Source organism: Staurois parvus, unplaced genomic scaffold (genome assembly GCF_062004578.1).
Source record: "Staurois parvus isolate SC_StPar_1 unplaced genomic scaffold, SC_StPar_1.0 ptg000108l, whole genome shotgun sequence".
Lineage (NCBI taxonomy): Eukaryota > Metazoa > Chordata > Amphibia > Anura > Ranidae > Staurois > Staurois parvus.
This window is the reverse complement of record NW_028317904.1, coordinates 309,898-330,428: the sequence shown is the minus strand read 5'-3', so window position 1 is coordinate 330,428 and position 20,531 is coordinate 309,898. Positions and strand designations below refer to the sequence as shown.

Here is a 20,531-nt window from a genome sequence, read left to right as displayed (position 1 = left end):
AGTTTATTACCGCTTAAGTTTTGTTTTTAACAGGAGAAATGGACCAAATGCAAAAATGTACTACACACTTTACAAATATTTTCACTAAAACTTTTGTCCAATTTCTCCTAAGTGCAGGGAACCCAGTTATTTGTAGGTTTTAATACATTCGGTAGCTGTATGGTCGATAAACAATTGTGTATAGTTTAGATTTCTACAGTTGTGTCCAAAATTATTCAACCCCCAATGCTGTAAAGGGGTTTAGGGACTATAGTGTACATTTGGAATTGTATTCAGAATCAAATCCTACAAGGACGTTGTAACTACCCAAATGCAACTAAAATGACATCAATTGTTTATGTAATACAGTAGTAAATGGTTCTTATGTGGTTTCTTCATTGCCACAATTATTCAACCCCTTAAAGACTACCACTCTGAAGAACAGAGGTTCATACAGGTGCTTTCCATCAGGTATTGAAAACACCTGTGGATGTCACCGAGCAGCAATCAAGCATAATAAGCACCAATTAGGCAGCTTTAAAATGACTGTGATACTCAGCTCCTTCTAGACATTTACTGGTGTGGTTACAAACATGGTGAAGGCAAGAGAATGGTCCAGGAAGACAAGAGAAGAGGTGATTTCTCTTCACAGGAAGGGCAATGGCTATAAGAAGATTGCAAAGATGTTAAACATACCAAGAGACACCTTAGGAAGCATCATTCGCAAATTCAAGGCAAAGGGCACTGTTGAAACGCTACCTGGTCGTGGCAGAAAGAAGATGCTGACTTCGACTGCTGTGCGCTACCTGAAGCGTAGAGTGGAGAGAAGTCCCCGTGTGACTGCTGAGGAACTGAGAAAAGATTTGTCAGATGTGGGTACAGAAGTTTCAGCCCAGACAATAAGACGCACACTGCGTAATGAAGGCCTCCGTGCCAGAACTCCCAGGCGTACCCCCTTGCTGTCTCCAAAGAATAAGAAGAGTCGACTGCAGTATGCCAAAAGCCATGTGGACAAACCACAAAAGTTGTGGGATAGTGTTCTGTGGACTGATGAAACAAAATTAGAACTGTTTGGGCCCATGGATCAACGCTATGTTTGGAGGAGGAAGAACAAGGCCTATGATGAAAAGAACACCTTGCCTACTGTGAAGCATGGTGGAGGGTCAATCATGCTTTGGGGCTGTTTTGCTTCTGCAGGTACAGGGAAGCTTCAGCGTGTGCAAGGTACCATGAATTCTCTTCAGTACCAGGAGATATTGGATGGAAACGTGATGCAGTCCGTCACACACCTGAGGCTTGGGAGACGTTGGACCTTTCAACAGGACAATGATCCCAAGCATACCTCCAAGTCCACTAGAGCATGGTTGCAGAGGAAAGGCTGGAACATTTTGGAGTGGCCATCGCAGTCACCAGACTTAAATCCGATTGAGAACCTCTGGTGGGACTTAAAGAAAGCAGTTGCAGTGCGCAAGCCTAAGAATGTGACTGAACTGGAGGCCTTTGCCCATGAAGAATGGGCGAAGATACCCGTAGATCGCTGCAAGACACTTGTGTCAAGCTATGCTTCACGTTTAAAAGCTGTTATAACTGTAAAAGGATGCTGTACTAAGTACTAAGATTGAATGTCACTTGGGGGTTGAATAAAACTGATAATGCTGTGAGCACAGAAAAGACATTTGTGGTTATTTCATTATAACTGTTATGTTATATTTGTCTGACCTACAAGTGCCTCTTTAATGTAAATGTAAGCAAGATGACTGAATGATCAAAAGCAATGTCAAACTGGCCAAAACACTCAATTTCAGTGGGGGTTGAATAATTTTGGACACAACTGTACATATTAAAGCTGAAGTTTAGGTATGAACTATTTTGCATATGCAGCTTTTATTAAAATAAATTTAATTCTGCCAGGAAGTTCCTTGTTCAGGCACTTCCTGTTATAGGGTGGCAGTGCTTTGTCCCGGTCTTCCAGTTTTGCTTCTGCAACATTACCCTTCTGCACGAACTTTGGTAGAGACTACATGTGGCCATTTAATCCACAGGTAGGCACAGTCCACTGTTATTGCCACTAGAAACACTCGCCCCCCATACCTCCTCAAAGTGACATGTGGCCTATGCAGGAATGAATTCATGTACTGTAGACAATTAGGTTCAGACCTCAAATGCTGTGTGTTAGTTATTCACAGGAAGTAGTAGCTGAGTGCATTTCTTTCAAATCCACAGGTACTTTTTTGTACATGCAGGGTCTTTAAGAAGGTAAATATGGGAAAATATGCATATATTGCAGGTGTGTACTGCATAGGGTTTTTGCGTATGTGCTTTTTTAAATCTTTTTTTATCCTGATATAGGTATAACTGGTTGCAGTGATGGGAGAATGCGCCTAGGGCACCATTGAGGGGTGAAGAAACAGCATCAGAGAAAGGAAGAAGCACCGCTCACCGACTCAGAGCATGAATATGTGGATGAGTGAGGCCACACTCATCCATATATTCATACACTGAGTCAGTGCTTCTTTCTTTCTCTGAAGATGTTTTTTGTTTGTTTGCTTTGATATACACTAAGACATTTCTTTTAGTGTTTTTTTTAATCTGAAGGTTTCTTTCTATATTCTTTGTAGAGTGTCACTGGCTTTGGGAGACAGATGATTGAGAAGACCAAGCAGTTAGTTGAATCAAAATATACTCTTGACAATGGGTTCAAAGCAGATGCCAAGGTGAGAGCTCTGTGATTTCTGTTTGTCAGGCCTCTGGTCTAAAGTAAGAAAGATGCTCCTATAACTGGTATCTGTGTTTCCTTTCAGGTCATCTATGGTGACACAGATTCTGTGATGTGCAAACTGGGAGTACAGACTGTGGCTGAAACCATGGAGATAGGAAGAGAGGCAGCTGAATGGGTATCCAGTCACTTCACTCCTCCCATTAAATTGGAATTTGAGAAGGTTTGTATCTGCCATATTACTATTATCTCTAAACTGGGGCACATTATATAAACCTTACCTTTTGCAGTCCTTGGTTGAGGGTGAACAGACATGATCTGAACACCTTTAGGAAAGGTAATCTCTTGAGTGCCATATAAACTTGCAAGGCCACCTGTCAATATTCCAAAATTATGTTGGAGAGAAAATGTAAGGAAGAGAGGGGCAGTGGCAAACATTTCTGATACGGTTTATCTTAAGATGGATATAAAGCAGGTTTGCGAACCAGACCAACTGTACCACACATTGATTTGCTTATATTTACAGTAGTATCACTTCATTTTCATAAAAACATTAAATCCCACAGGTATGCATGTAGCACTTGGTCCTGTTCTGATCTTTATCCCCCTTGTGTATCAAAAGCACATTTTTACTTCTGTTTGTACTGTGCTGTAGCCCCAATCCACTCTAAAGTCCAATTTATGGGCATTCCTATGGGGAAGCTACAAGCGGCACAATAGTCACCAATCTCTCTCTAAGATCTCTGTTGTAAACAGCCCTGCAGCACTGACCGTTAATTTACTAATTCATTTGGTAAACAATCAGAGCTGCTGGCACAGTGTATATTTTCTAGCAGCTGCAAGTCTACCACACAGCCCTGACTGATTGTGTACTATTAGGAATGAACAGTCAGTGCTGCAGGGCTGCTTGATAGATCTGCCGGTGCAGTGTACAATATTTAGCAGCCACAGATCCATAACACATACCCACAGCAATGACTGTGCGTTGACAAATACAATAGTAGCTGTGTGACATGGCTGTAGTAAAGATACACTGCTCTGGCCTGCATGGCTACACTAACCATCAATACTCCTATCACACACGTTCCTGAAAAAGGCTCCAGGATAACCACCAGCTGGAAACTGGATCGTACATGACGCGGTGTAGATATTTGCTAGCACACCACTGATCTTCATATTGAGTCCAAATTATTTTTTATTGAAGTATGATCACATCACAAACTAGATGGTGCAACGTTTCGGAGTCACACAAGACCCCTTAGTCAGGCATGTGATTATGGTGATGATGGTGGGGAGGAGGGGGTGTGAACTGTTCAACCAGAAGGGATCAGAATGGAACGTGGAAAGTGCTAAAAGCACTTGCTACCCTGAATTATTTCATAAACATTTAAAAAACTGAAGTGATACTTCTTTAATGATGTATAAAATACAGGAAGGGAAACCTCAGGATATTTTCCCAGGCTAAGACACCTTAAAGTCCCTGCTGTGACTGCTCACGTGCTGACAAGTCTATTGCTGATGGAACCCAGAAACTACAACAGTACTGTCCATAAGTAAGTGTTCTGGTTCAGCAAATATTTGTTTTAAACATTCAGGGAGCATTCCATTCTCTTAAAACTTTAGCATGTAAATATTGTGTTATCCAAATGTTTATTTTTGTAGAAATCAAGTTATGAACTAAAATTTTGTGTTTAGTCTTTCCAAATGACTTTCCGGAAAAAGATGTATTCTTTTACCAATTCCCCCATAAAAATCTCCTTCTGCCTGAATTGTCTCTGATTGCTACTGGGTGCCTCTATCTTATTTGTGATGTTGGCTTTTTCCAGCTGCCAGTGACCCCAACTCCAGTGACTAGACAGCGGGTCTGGGAGCATCTTTTCATCATGCCAAATTCCTCAGTCGTAAGATGTAACAGAGGAATATTAAATAGACCAACGTCATCATCTTATTCATAGTCAAAGTGCATTATTGACATTGTAGCATTACACTGAAATCATTCAGTCATTGTCAATGCATGCTGTCACATGTTGCCTTTGGCCTGTCAGTTGAAGTCTTGCGGGGTCATATTGAGACTCGCCTCAGATGTCAGTGATGTTGGAGGAAGAGGGAGGTTCAAAATGGAAATGAAGGACTAGAGAATCATCACTCTTACAAGTGTCAAATTGAATCTGTTTTATAATGTATACGTGTAATAAAAAAAAAATTAAATACTTTAATTCCCCTTGAAATAAGTAAACTGACATACACCTATTACAATATTGCCCTTTCCATTTCCCATTTGTCTCCAATATGTTTACCCATCCAAAAATGTATGTAAACCCTAACAATGCTTTTGTTTGCTTCCTATTGGTCTGTTAAATATACCAAGGTGAGCATTGTCACCCTAGGAAATAAATGGGTTTCTGTCAGTATTGCCAAGTAAAAATAAAGGAGAAAGCCGCAAAATGTTACATTTTTGTTCTAGGCTTTAGATAAACTCTTTAACATTAAAGCAGCAGTCACAACTTTTTTTCTGGTAATATTCAGGTATATTTTCCGTACCTGCTGATCAACAAGAAGAGATATGCTGGACTATATTTCTCATCAAGCCCAGACACCCACGACAAAATGGACTGCAAAGGTATTGAGACTGTTCGGAGAGATAATTGTCCATTGGTGGCCAACCTTATCAACACTTGCCTGCAGAAGATTCTCATTGAAAGGTACACTTGCAGAACAAAGAAATAATATTTGCAGTGCACTGTTTTGCAGATATTTGACTTATAGGCATAATGTTTGAAAGTGTCTGAAAGAACAGTTTTTTGACAACCTTCAAAATTGCAAACAATAGAAGATCTTAGGATCCATGATGCAAGGTGGATAGAGGAATCCTCCCCGCTGTGCCAATGTATTCTGACTGCGAGACTACTCCGCTGTCAGAAAAATACACTGGTCAATAGCTGCAGCCTATTTCCAATTGTCCTTTTCAACAGAAGTTAATTGGGGACAGCCATAGATAGATCAAAATTCGGACAGTCCCTGCTGAACTGACCAAATTTCCATCCATTAATGGGTAATTTTCGTGTGCGCTTGATACACCTAGCCAAACTCTGGGGACTGGAAATCTTTCTACTGTCCTTGGACATCCTCAATTCTTTTGATAGCCTATCAAGGTTGTACTAACGTCTCTGATAACCACAAGGTGATTTGGTCCTCATTTTTACTCATGGGTTGCTGCTCTTTATGAAAACCCAAGACCATTTGTCCAATATGCTGGCTTCCGGTCTCCCTTTTTCCCTGTTTGCAGAGGCAGGTGGTAGGGGTGACCTCTTTCTTCCCTGGTGTTTGCTTTCGTGATGGAACCTTTGGACATGTATATAGATCTGACCCTGTTGTTTGAGGGATATCAACATAAAGTCAGTCTGTTTGTAGACTACGTTCTATTGTTTCTTTCAATTCCGACAATTATACTCCCTATCTTGATCCATATCTCACCAAATTCTTGGGTTTTCTCTGGTTTACACGTAAATGAGTCCAAGTCTCAGGCTATGATTATCTCTAACAGCAGACCAGCTTTGTTCCCTCCAATTCCAACTTCCCCTACCAATGGGTTCAAGATAATTACTCTATTTAGGGATGCACCTTATCCCATCCTATAATACTCTGTAGTTGGCAAATTTTGTATGTCACACTGCAATGATTCTCGATTCCTGGCAAAAGTACCAAATCTTGTGGTTAGGGAGGATAGTGGTCTTGAAGATGTCTTGGCTAAATTACTTTATCCTTTTACAACTCTTTCTGTTCATGTTCCTCCCCATTTTTTGTATAAAATTTATTTGGCTTGATACCAAGCCTAGAGTATCCAGAAAAACCCTGTTTCGTTCATGCCTTCATGGGGGCCTTGCGGCACATCAGATCTTTAGCTTCTATCGGGCAGTGCAGATTGCCCTTTGGACAGCATATCACATAGTGACCAATACCCCTTTGTGGTTGAGCATAGAAGTGTACCCATTGACCCCTATAGCAGTGCATACAATTTTGTGGATCACTCCTGACAAGCATAAACGTATAAATAATCTTATTCTCAAACATATTTTAAAGACTTGGCACCTTGTAACGTATTTGGATAGATTGTTGTCTGTGTATGCCCTATTAGTCACCCTACTTCACAACCCTTCCTTTGGTCCCGGTTGGGAGGATAAGGGAAGGTTCATGTGGTGGACGAGACAGGGCTTTTATCGATTTTACAGCCTACTTACCGTGAACAATATGTTAGGCTTTAATACCCTACAGACTTTCCAAAAGCTCCTTCCCCCTGTGGAGCTTTTCCACAATTTACAGATACAAAATTATGTTACAACGGCACTGAAACACACCACATCGCCACTGACATTAACTTCTTTTGAACGTACCTGCCGCAATGACCTGTCTAAAAGAACATTATCCTTGATCTGCAAGCCACTCTTAGATTGTGATAGCGTGCAACCTCCACCGTATATTTCTCAATGGGAAAAGGATCTCGGTTCTTCCCTGGAATCATATCAATGGTCGCAAATGTGGGATACTATCATACTTGGGTCTGTGAATGCCTCTTTTTTTGGAAGCAAATTGCAAACTTCTCTTACATTGGTACCCTCCAGGATAGCCAAATTTGTGCAGGACTCTTCTGACCATTGTTTTAGAGGTTGTGGCTGAGTGGGAACTTTAATTCATGTTTGGTGGGAATGCCTGAGAATAAAATGATTTTGGATAAGAGTTTACCAAAAGGATACATATGGTCTTGGGTAGGACCTCACCCAAAGATTCCTGAAACCTTACTTGGCTTAAAGCCCTCTGCCTGCATTCATGGACAATTCAGATTGATGACTTTTATTTTTACTGTGGACAAACAAACCTTGGCAGGAGCGTAGGGATCTGGTGTTCCCTCAGTCGACAAAATTAGGTAAACTAAAAATGTACTGGTACTTGTTATGAGAAATTGGATGCCAGCCATACTACATGACAAGGTCAGTAAATTGAAAAAGGTGTGGGACCCATGGATTACTAAAGACTTAGGGGGGGGTTCCCCTGACTCTATATGGACGCTGTATTCTATTGATGCATTTTTATGTGGAGGTCTAAAGCTGGCCATACACTATACAATTTTCTGTCCAATTTCTGCCCAACTTCCTTTAGATTTATCTTAAACTATGTAGTGCAAGGGCCTGCCTAATTGGATACAATTGAAAGTGTTGTTTAGGTTTGACCTCATATTATATGGTTTTTGGTAAATCTATACAATTTTTTAAAGAAAATTGTATAGTGTATGGCCAGCCTAAATGGGTAGCTTGGTCAGGAAATCTAAAGGATTGTCTCTTCTATTGCAATACAGGCTTACTTTGGTTTCCAGGCAAGCATGACATGTGTGCTTTAACTCGTAAATGAGGAAAGTTTAGTGGATTTCCAATCAAAGAGCCTTTTTACTCTTGGTATTGGCTAAGTGGTAGTCCGATAATTGCTTTAATTCTTTTTTGTAAAACACCTAGCTCCTCAATAGCCGATGCAGTAATTCTGTTTGTTTTGGTGAATGCTTTTATACATTACAACTGAACAAAGCACTCTTTTCATTTGTTTTTGCAGTGCAAAAATAACATTTTAAATTTAAAAGAAATACACGGGACTGAGCAGTACATGTGTTTATGGCTTTACAATCCCTTATTGGCAAGCTGGAAAACTCATTCCTACACTCCTTGAATTATGAAGGGAACTGAGCTGGCGATCCTACTTTTAAACTGTGACCTAATGCTTGGTTTACATCTGTACGTTCTGGGAAGGTTCGCAAAGTTGCATAATTTACTGACATGCACAAAAATGCGCTGCTCTTTAGCAGACTCGTGTGGGTGCCATTAATTCTTAATGAAACCCCCCACGCATCTGCAAGCGCATGCCAGAATGCATTGTGCCGCAGCACAGGTTTACAATAGGGTCAGCGACTTCTTTTTCTGTACTTCTCGCAGGTAGGGCACCCCATTGTAAACAATGGGCTGCCCTCCACGCAGCATGCATAGATTTGAACCAAGGCTGAGAAACATTGCTTCCTGTATTTCTCAGCTTTGGTTCACAAGTACCACTCCACTGCTTCAGCAGTCAGAAATTAGTGCAGCCGTATATCGTAAATTCCCTTTTTTCAGCATCCATCAACTGCTTTTTTGGGTCAATCGAGCTTTATTAACAAACAAGAAGCATTCTGAATGAGGGTGTGATATTTACGTGGACATCCTCATCACACTTGCCACTATGATAAGAGTCGCTTGACTTGATTATTCTCCTCTGTACAGTGTGCTCTATGCTGGAAAATGTATAGAAGTCTCCATTAAACATTGCAGACTCCACACTGTGCTCTGCAGATGCATAGATGGAGAACAATATTGAGTGTACTTGTGGTAGAGTACAATTTTCAGCTAAAACAAAGGGGATTACGTCCTTTACAAATTGGGCTCTTTGTATTTTTGGGGGAACCTGAAGACAATAAGGACCCAATCTATCTTATTTGGGCTTTGTCAGTTGATGAATTTGTGTTTCGGGCACCATAAAACTTCATTGTTAGCTGTCAGGAAAAATTGCAATCGAACATGAGAGAACCTTACCAGATTATGTTTGCTGTTCTTTGATTAGCCGGTGCCAGGATGTGACCATGCCTTTTCAACCCATATAGGCTGCAAAAAATGTATGACCAGGCTGAAAGTATATGTTTATAGACTAGGCTGGTGTGGTTTCTGAGGATGGGTGATTACACATTGACCACTTTTCTAATGCTTAAAGCTGGCCATAGATGGATTTACGTTCAGTCACTCCCTGCTGAACTGGCCAAATTTCGATCCATCTTATGGCCATTCCCATTTGTGAGAAGTAGATCTAATGATTGATTTCTCACGAAGGGGCTTGTTGGAAAATTTTTGTTTGATCTGCAATGATCTTAAAAAAAATAACCCATGAATGCCCAGCTTAAAGCCTTTAGTAATGCTAAAATATTGGTATTAATTGGGATGTAGATGTAGATAAATTAGGTTGCTCTTAAGCCACAGTAGCCTATGAACTACTTGGGGACCTTTTTTTGAAGTGAAGCAAAAAAAGATTTGGTAAGTTGTTAGGAAACAAGAAATTCTTTTTTGTCATTAGGATGAAGGCAAATTTGTTTTATTTTGAAAAATAACTGGAGATTTAACAAATGTCAGGCATCAAACCGCTGTTTTCTTCAGGACTCAGCAAACTTGTTGCAGTCACACTGCTCTTTTCAAACAGAAGTCATTTCTGCAGTAGTTCAAGACTACCTATGTACATTGCTAATCTTTGAAGAAGGGGGCGATCAAAACCCCAGAAACACAATAGCTTTCTTATGAAAATTAATTTCTTTTTATCCTATTGACTTACCAATTCATCCTTTTGCTGCTCCATGTTTATTTCACCTAAAATATAGACATTTAAGGCACTATGGTACAGAAAATGTTAAAAATCCAGCATGCTTTTATTTCTGCCCCTCATTCTATGCCAAAGCTGTCAGGGGTAAAGATTAAAAAATAAATAAAATATATATATCAACAAATATACCTTGCATCTCAACTAGCGTGAATGAATTAGGTTTGTCCTAATTCAGCCAGTAATTGGAGCTCTTTATGGAGAACGTTAGTAGGAATAACCATCTAACAGTGATGCAAGGAAAGCCATATTTTAGAAACCTTCCTTAATAACTGCACTTGGGTGTTGAATGATACCTTATTTTAATAGCTCACAACATATTTCAGCCTGTTTCTGTGCTTGCACTGCATTCTGTAACAGTGTAACTTACTTTCCTTAACTCCCCTTCTCAATAACTGTGGTTTCTGCCTTAGGTAGGTTTATTAAAATGATACACTCCAGGCATACAGCTAAATACTGATGAAATACATATATGTTTGCCGTTTTTTACATGCCAGTGAAATCGTGATTTTGTGAAGCCAGTTCTGTAAATTACTCACCATTGCCGTGCTGCACAGCCAGTCAGTGTGCTACCCGCAGTCATTACATAACCTGGTAATAAGTGTTGCCTGCTTTGCTATGCACTGTGGCAGATCTTAATATCAAAGATTGTCTGTACTGAACTGAAAATCCTTGGTCAGGTAAACAGTAGACATACAGTATATGGATTTAAACTGTGCATTTATTTGTTTTCTAGTGACTGTGATTAAAAGAGAAGTATGGGCTTATTTTTACCCAGTTATGCTTGCCTAAGTGGATGCAGCATCGGTGTGATGCCACATCTGTCCCTCATCAGCTTTAAGGGTGAGAACTCGGCGATCACATGACCGCCGACTGCTGTGTTCTCACAGCCACTCTGAGCAGAGAACAGGAATGTCAGTCATTGCTCTCTGCTCAAACACCCGCGCTCACTGGAGGGGGAGGGAGCAGCTGGCTTAGGTTTTCAGCTGATTGTTGAGAGGCTGAGCCAGGTGCAGCTCCAGACTCTGGGGTGGATCCCGACTTTAAAGTCGGGATCTTTCCCCAGCCAGTACCAGCTGAGTGATGCCAGCCTGCACTTCCCTTTTAAAGAAAGGTGCTCTTAAGGCCTTTTAGGATCTTGATGTTGGTATCAGTTTGACTTCTGCTTCTCCATAGGCAGGAGCATTTGACCTCCTTCAAGCAGGTTTTGCATTCCCATAGACTTGTAGGGGAAAGCAAAACCCATCTCAGGTGAACAAAAGTCCCAACGTAGAAAAATGTGGGGCTAGTATGTTATTATTTTAGTACACGTATTTCAGTTTAGTACAGTTTAATTTATTTTGTTTTCTTTAATCTAAAAAACGGAAAACCAATATTTTAGAGACAGATTATGACTTTTGAGTATTCTTGGTATAAGATACAGGTAGCTTCTGCTGAGATCATCCAACAGGGCCTTTCTAGCTTGTATGTATACCTTTTTATTTTTTTGGTGATGTTCCACGCATTTCACATCAGTGAAACCTGGTAGCGGAATTCTGTTTATGCCAGATGGTTTTCAAACAACACAGAAGTACTGGGAATGGCATAGCGCAGTCATAGACGACATATCAAAATACTTTAATCGAATCATGCTTGTGTAATAATGTAGTGTAATACATTTTGTACTTTGTGTTTTTAGGGATCCAATGGGAGCTGTGGAGCACGCCAAAGACGTGATCTCTGATTTACTATGTAATCGGATAGATATCTCCCAGCTGGTGATTACAAAGGAGCTGACTCGCACAGCAGATGAATATGCTGGAAAGCAGGCTCATGTGGAGCTGGCAGAGAGGTAAGCTTTGACAGTTGGGTGCAGTGTTTTGGATTATTATCTGCTGGCTGGTGTTGAGTGATTCCTTGATCTCCCTATGTTAGTGGCGATGTATGCACACAGCCATTTATAATGGAGGCAGCCTGCCAACAGAGCCTATTTTGATTAGTAAGAGAATACTGTAGTGATGTGTGGCAAACTATTGTATGCTATTACTGTTATGACTGTCAGATTTCAGCAACCTTTTAAAGTATGTTTGGCCTTTCTGTGATCTGCAAACTATTACATTTGCTGCAGTGGGTACATAATGGGTAAATGGTTATCACTTTTTCCTGGAAGTACTAGGATCGTTGGTTCGAATCCCAACCACGGCACCACCTGCTTGGAGTTTGCATGTTCTCCCTCTGCCTGCGTGGGTTTCCTCTGGGTACTCTGGTTTCCTCCCACACTCCAAAGACATGCTGGTAGGTTAATTGAATCCTGTCTAAATTGGCCCTAGTATATGAATGTGAGTTAAAGACCTTAGATTGTACGCCCCTTGAGGGTTAGGGACTGATGTGAATGTAGGATACATATATAAAGCACTGCATAATAAATAATCACGTATATAAAGTTATACAACACTATTAGAAAGAGATGCAGGAGTTATTTAAAAAAATAGGATTAGGATTAATAGATAATAAGGGGCTAATTTTTTTTTTTCTTGCATGCATATGCTAACACTAATTTCTGAATTAAGGCTACAATAGCGCGCCTCCAAGCACCTCGTCTGTGAGCATCCCAGGACCATAGTAACAGTCATTCGCTGAGGTGCAGCCCTCTAAAGATTGGGGAATCTTGATACTACTGGAAAACAGCAAAGAAGGGACGCACTCTCCTAGCAAATGGTAGTCTGGCAACAGGGTATGCTAACGCGTTTCGGGAGACATACTCCCTTCTTCAGAGCTTTTGAGCTCTGAAGAAGGGAGTACGTCTCCCAAAACGCATTAGCATACCCTGTTGCCAGACTACCATTTGCTCGGTCTGTCACATTGGTTCCTAGCTTGTTTTATGAATTTTGGTTTGTGAGTGTATACTTTTGGCATTTTAAAATATATTCCTTTTTATCACGGATGCACGAAGAGAGTGCACGCTTTCTTTGATTTCATTTGTTCGAAAAAATCCATGGGCATAGACGTTCTTATGCCTAAATGGAATTGCTAGTTAATGATAGGTATAGAATTAATCTCTTGGCATCAAGAACTCCTTACTTAGTTGCTGAAAAGTTTTAAGATGTTATCCTGAAATATTTGAGACTCAACTCCATTCTTCCCAGATCTCCATCTCCTGTAACTTTTATATTTCATTCAAATAAATGTTTACACAATTTAGAATTTCCTTAATTTTTTTCCATGTTTTTAGCGTTCATACAAGCATAAGAAGCAGTGGGGTAATGTCCAGCATAAACGCAAAACGCATTTAAAAAGCGTAAAAAATGCATGTGCAAAAACGCACCACAAAAAGCACTGCAGAATAGGGCAAAACGCAAACTGCATTGGTGTGAACCATGCCTTAGGGGCTGGGCTGGGTTTTCCCTTGTGTAGCCCTTGTATTTAATTAGGTGCTAAAGTTGGGCAGCCAAGAATCAGACCCTGGAGCTGGGGACAGTTAGATTCCGATTCGATGGGTACTGAAGTGTGGCTAATTCTGTTGTAGAGTGGTGTCTCTTTCATATAAGTTCCCCAAACATATAGTTTACTAATCCAAACAGCTTTTTTGGAATGCCAATTGGCAAACTGTACAAAGCATAGTGTATATGGGGCATCCAAATCATTTTAGGTTCGCCCTACGTACAACCGCAGGAGATGCCAGGTCTTACTTTTGGCTCACATTTTAGTTACTAGAAGCTTCATATTTAGGTATATGAAGTCTTATGGCTTAGTAGTTATCACCATTTCTTGGTATTTAAAAGTGTGAGAGATTCTGGTGGGTTGAGCAAAAATCACTGACAGGCAGGGTTGTTATAGCAGAAGAGACCCTAGTGGTCTCTTCTGTCATTAAATGCTTCTCCTGGCCTGTCATTGATACTGTAATCTGAGGCATGCATATGCAGCTCATAGTACATTTATGGTACTTGCTCTGTGCTGTGATGAAGTGACTCTTATGCACATGCCTGGGAGTGATGTCACAGCTCACCTATTCAAGTGTCTGAACCTAGTGAATCTGGAGGGAAGACTGGGAGAAGATGGGAGCGCTCAATCACTGACCGCACTGCGCTGGAGAGCATCCTTTGACCGATAAGGCCACCATGTTGTGCTTGTAAGCTGTGCATACTAATAGATTATGGCATAAACCTGCAGGGGTTCTATTTAAAAAAAAAACATTTTTGCAGAGTTTAATTCCACTTTATTACTTGGCCCTGCAAATTTGCAAAATTTCTGTTTAGGTTGTACCAAGCACTCTAAAGAATTTCCCATATCGCTCAAAAAGTAATGTATTGTCTATAGATGGCAAAGATGACAGTGTTTGTATTCTCTGGAGTCCTTTTATCTCGGTTTTATCCATAATAGCCTCAGCCTAATGGTTCTGTTGCCATTGCAAAGAGCAGCATAACAGGATATCCATGCCAAGTTCCCCTGCCCTATCTGAATGTATGAGAGAGAACCGTTAATAGATAGCCTGGCTTTTAGGGAAGAGTAGAGAAGTTTTATCCATCCTATAAATTTAGGGCCCAGGTCAAATCTCTCCAAGCCAGTCATTAGGTAGGTTCATACAGCACTGTCAAAATCCTTAATGGCATGGCAAGAAAGCACAGCTCTATTACTCCCAGCATCAAAAGGGTTCCGCAGATTCAGATGTAGTTGTCTAATGTTGATGGCTGTGAATCTATTTAGTATCAATCTGAATTGCTCAGGATGATTAAGTTTGGTTATAACTTTCAAGAGCTTTATTATGTCCTTTATATCAGTGGTGAGAAGAGGAATTGGTCTGTAGGAATCTCTATACGCAGGATCCTTACCCAGCTTGAGGATAACCACCATCTCCTTTACAGAGCAAGAAAGTTCTTCTGCACCTGCTGCCTCACGAAAGATATGCAAAAGTTCAGAAAAGTTCCTGATAATACTTTGTGTATATTTTAGATGACACGCCAACCTGTCCAAGGACCTTATTTCGAAGCAAGAATGGCAACTTTGAAATGTCTGTATAAGTTCAGAAATTGTTTACTGTAGTTCTGTCTGTATGAGGAGCGGATTGGTGTTTAGACAAAGCTGCTGATTGACCTGCTTTGCATTAAAATCATTCACTCATGCCTCTTCTAGATAGGTGTTAGGATTTGTACAGTTAGGATAGTATAGCTGTGTTTCTCTGATTAACTGAGAGACTGTTAAGAAGAAATTCTAATTAGATTTTCCTAACAGAGAGCCGCAAATATTTATTAGCGGCTGCTCAGTGTGTTCAAGTGCTGTTAGTACTGCCTCTGTTTTCCTCAGCATGGATGTTAATGCCACTCCAGCTAATCACATGGAATGCAGCCCTGAGGAATGCTGGGAGAAAGTATTATTTGGGCATACTGAGTTCCTGGTCTTTCCTGGAGAGGATTGCACCAAGAGGAGAGTGCATGCTGCCTCCCCTGGTACCTGCTACCATGTGGCCTCAGTGGGGACTTGAGGGCCTGAAGTAGAAGAAAGAATGATTTCTGTTCTTCAGTAAGCTGACTGAGGGGAGCTGTGTGCCAAAAATGTCTGGTACCACTGGAGGGGCATCAGTTGGAAAGAGTACCATTCTGTCCTTGGGCCTTGTGAGTACAGACATTGAGTGATCTTGGGGACTCTGTGTGCTTGGCTGCCCCTCTGGTGCTTTATATTGTAGTCAGTGTGGATCTGGAAAAGGGGACACAGGCTGGTGTCCTGAGAAGCTCTGTCCATTTACTCTTTGCTGCAAGGGACTTTGCTCTAACCTGAAAATACTGTTCCTGCAAAGGAGAAGTCTTTTATCTGCTTCAGCAAGGACTTCACATAACGCTTAACCAGAAATCAGATAGTGTCCTCTTTGTAATTATTTCTATACTTGGAGTATCCTACTAAATTCCCAATCCCTATCCAGGTTCTCCAATAAAACAACAAAAATGAACATCCTCTTGACTGGTCATTGAACACTATGAGCGATATAATGTGTGTGCACCTGGGTGTGAGAAATACCTTGTGCCTGGTTGTGGGGTGAATAAAGGGAAGACCTGGGTAAAAATTGCAGTGGCTCCTATGGGGGTAGCACTACACCCCTTTGCCAAGTATCGCACAACACTGCAAAGGCACTAATCTTTCAGATTTTTATACTGGCGAGGATAAAAATTTAATATTAAGAAAGTTTTGATACAGTGTCTGTAGTATTTGAAAATGAATGGTTAGTGATCACATATATAAGTAACTAAAACAGTGGGGCTTTTTTTTTTTAATTCAACAAAATGACTTTCCAGTCATCAATTGCGTGATGCTGGTGGATATTTCACTTTGCTATTGTAGTCTGACAATAGACAAACTCTCTTGAAAAAACTCAGCAATCACCTTTGCAGAACCACACAGCAACCCCAGGAACAATAAATTTATAAAAAAAAAATCTGGGCTTCTTGCAGCACTGCCTGTGTCTACTGATCTGTGACCGAGGGGAAAACCAGAAATAGCTTGTAGCGCTCATTGCAGCAGCTGTGTCTATAACTGTCTGTTGTGGAAGGAGGAGGTGTGTGGAGGAGAGTGTGGAAACATTACAGAGTGTGAGATACAAAATTGCATGGACTTCCTTTAACCCACTAAACGCCGGTCACTTGTTGCCCAATTCACTGGTTACTTAGGTACTCAGCATTTTCTTTCTTTTGAGAACCCTGCTGTTCTTAGAATGCAAGCCTGTCACTTAATTGAGAAATCCTAGTGTGATTTCCAGGTACTTCCACTGAAGACCTACTTTATTTTAGCAGTGTTGACTTGCAATCCTCTGCTTTTTGTTTTTGGAAGTCATAAGTAATAACGCAATTTTGTTTTTGGTGTTTCATGATTGTTTGTGCTCTAGGTGGCACTAGTTAGTTGTAGTTATAAAGCACTTCCTAAATGAGGTTGACTATCATAGCAGATCTAGACTGTTTTAATCATTCAGTGATCACACTGCGTAAGGGGCAAAAGTAACCTGTCAGATATTGGAAAGTTAAATGCATTAGGTAGACAGAATAAAGGTAAAAAAAAAAATTCACAATTATCAAACACTTGTATGATAATGACGAGCAGGGCCCTCTGATTCCTCCTGTATTGACTTGGATTGTAACTGTTCTGTCTGCCCTCACGTTGTATAGTGCTGCACAAACTGTTGGCGTTATATAAATCCTGTATAATAATAAGGAAAAAATATCAATCAGCTGGTAAACTCCATATGAAAGAAAGGGATTGATCTTGCATCTCCTCACGCAGATCAAAGGTGATCAGACTGATGCAAAGAAAGGCAGGCAAGGAAGGGGGATTAAAGTAAAAGCTGAACAAAATGTTTTGATATAAAAACAATAGTACAGTTATAGTGAAGCAGCCTGTATCCAAATGGAGTATATACAGAGTTGCGGTGTGGAAAGCAGTCCAAGGGTTCCATGGGACACAGAAGCTGGCAAGCCCTGGTGAAGGCAGCGCTGGATCCTCTGTGTACTCTGACAGAGATCAGTGTCCTCTTCCACACTCTACACTCTTGGAATGGCTGCATGTTGTGGTGTTACTTTCCTATAGCTAGACTCTTTAGGTTTCTTTACACTATTTAAAATGGTGGAGGGAGGGTCAATTATCAAGGAGCAAGCGGATAAATAGTTGAAAAAATTTGGAGCCTGTTGTAATCATTTTAAAGAGAAACCCTGAAAAAAAAATCACTTTCCATTTGCAGTGCTGCAAAATACCTTTGAGCCCTTACCATGAGATTTTGTTGGAGGGCCTGCTCTTTGGAACAATTCCTAGTTCTAAAATTGTTTACACTCCCTTCAAGTCCACTTCCAGTGCATTGGTTTTTTTTGTGGGATTTGTCTGGACAAATCCCACAAAAAGAACCAATGCACTTGAAGTGGACTTCAAGTACTTGCACAATGGAATGTTCCATAAAAGGCACTTTTTTTGGGGGGGATCCCTGAAAGGGGAACACAGTAATATGCTGAATGACTGAGCTGGCTCAGTCATTCAGAAGACTACCATGTTCCCCTTTCAGGGACCCCCCCCCCCCAAAAAAGTGCCTTTTATGGAACATTCCATTGTGCAAGTACGCACACAGTATTTTGCTGCTAGCATGTGTTTTTTACAATGTAAGCACCACTAAATTCAGCTTTTGTTTATATATATATGTATAGATATAGATATTTTCCCCTTGGGTAGTTAAGCTCAGAACTGTGTACTGGTGACCACAAGGTATGAAAGTAACTGATACCGCTGTTTATTCTGGCACTTCAGAGGGGGTGGTAGAGATGTTATATCTCTGTTTTACTAATTTTATTACTGTGTGGGGCCAGGTGGTCCATTTCTGCTTTGTGCCAGAAAAAGTGCAAGTGACGCGGAGCATGAATATTTTAATTCTGGGTCTATTAGCTATAAATTGAACACAAAACTGTAAATTTGTTAGTTAAAACAAACCAAGTTAATGTAAATCTGATTGTGTAATTAAAACTTTGTGTAAGAGCTAACCTCATTATTTACAAATTAAATTAATTGTTAAATTGTTTAAACAGGTCCTCAAGTCACATAGGCATTGGTAAAAGCATATCCGCAATCTAATTGTAATATGTGTGGCCATTTTAAGCTCAGTTTGGATCTTTTAGTCCTCTTTTTTTAAAGCTGGCCATAAATGGATAAATTTCTTCAATCTGCCAGCGGGCTAGTCCAAATGAAACTGAATGGATCCCCCCATCCACACAGGCGAAGTGGATGAAAGAATCCTCCCCACTGTGCTATTGTATTTTGACAGTGGGGACTCCTCCACAGATGGATCAAAATTCAGACATTCTCTGCTGAACCAGCTAAATTTTAATCCATCTGTGACCAGATTAATTTGGCTACTGCGCTTATTGAAGAAAACTTTTCCAACAAGCTGGTTCAAGAAAAGTCTGTCATTAGCTCTCTGTTCCCTCCAAGACACCTTGCTCTTTAGCTCCCTTGTTACCTCCTCCCAAGCTCACTTCCAGGATTTCTCCAGAACCTCTCCTATCCTCTGGAATGAAGTCCCCACCCAGTATGTCCGGTTAGCTCCTACTCTGTTTACCTTTAGTCGATCCTTGAAAACTCATTTATTCAGGGAAGCCAACCCCACCTCCACCTAAAACTCTACTTTGGCCACCTCCATGAGTTCATGCCCTGCAGTTATTACTTTTCGTACCAGCTGCCTGGAAATTTATTCCAAGTATCATCTACACTTTCAGTAAAATAGTACTTTCTGAGATTAGTTCTGAACTTTCCACTAGTTAGTTACCGCCTTGATGTTCTTAAAGGTTTCAGTCATGTCTCCCCTTTCCTTTCTTTCTTCCAGACTGTACATATTAAGTTGCTAAAGTCACTCTTGATACGTTTTGTCCCCCAGACCTTTCACCATTTTTGTTACTCATCTTTGGACTTGTTCTATGTTATCAATATCTTTTTGTAAGTGAGGTCTTTAGAACTGGACACAGTATTCTAAATGAGGTCTCTTAGATTGTAAGCTCCAAGGAGCAGGGCCCTCCTAACCCTCTTGTATTGAACTGTATTGTTGCTGTATTGTCTTCCTTCATATTGTAAAGTGCTGAGCAAACTGGCGCTATATAAATCCTGTATAATAATAATAATTAAAGATCTATATAGGGGAATCAGGACCTCATTCCTCCTGTTGGTGACTCCCTACTCCCTCTAGTGATGCCTCCTAGAATTCTATTCGCTTTCCCCACTGCCTGGCCACACTGTTTGCTCATTTTGCAATCATTTGAAATAAGTTTCCCGCAAATCCTTTTCCGCTAGTGCTAGCCAACACTGTACCCCCAATATTGTACTCTCTCAAGGGATTATTTTTCCTTAGGTGCATTATTTTACATTTAGAAACCTTGAACTGTAGTCAGATTACATCACATACTGTATAACTAAAGCTAATATGTTTGTGAGATATACAATATATGACCCTTAACACTGACATCAGAGGACCTCAAAAGACTGATGTCTCTGTTAAGAGATCAGTCAGAATGATAAGTGACCTCTATTGACACCTAGCCTAATACTATGTTATCCATATCAGAATAATAGATTTTGTGAATGGTCAGTTCCTTGTCTGATAATAGTGATTAGAGATGAGCGAATCGAAGTATCCGAAGTGGAATTCGAGTCGAATATCGGAAAAATTTCGATTCGTGCCGAATCCGAAAAACAGCCTAATTCGGACGCGCGAATCGAAATTTTTCCGAAAATGGCGGCTGACATGTGCGGCGACGGAGCGGGGATGTCGGGGAAGGCGCGCAGACAAGGCGCGCTGCCCCATAATGCATTCCTCAACGACATGTGATCGCATCAGCCAATCAGCAGCCAGCCAGCCAGCACTGTGTAATGGTCGAGGTATATATAGCGGCCATTTTGGAAATCTTCATTTGCC

At 40.6% G+C, this 20,531-nt stretch overlaps 1 protein-coding gene across 1 annotated transcript in view; it reads left to right on the top strand.

Annotated features, from left to right (window-relative positions):
* Positions 1-20,531, top strand: part of POLD1 (DNA polymerase delta 1, catalytic subunit) — a 224,719-nt gene that overhangs the window by 93,380 nt on the left and 110,808 nt on the right. Inside the window, exons 18-21 of the mRNA XM_089671586.1 lie at positions 2,598-2,693; positions 2,781-2,918; positions 5,222-5,397; positions 11,808-11,960. Of these exons, the coding sequence (XP_089527712.1) occupies positions 2,598-2,693; positions 2,781-2,918; positions 5,222-5,397; positions 11,808-11,960 (563 nt within the window). The remainder of the gene's footprint in view (positions 1-2,597; positions 2,694-2,780; positions 2,919-5,221; positions 5,398-11,807; positions 11,961-20,531) is intronic.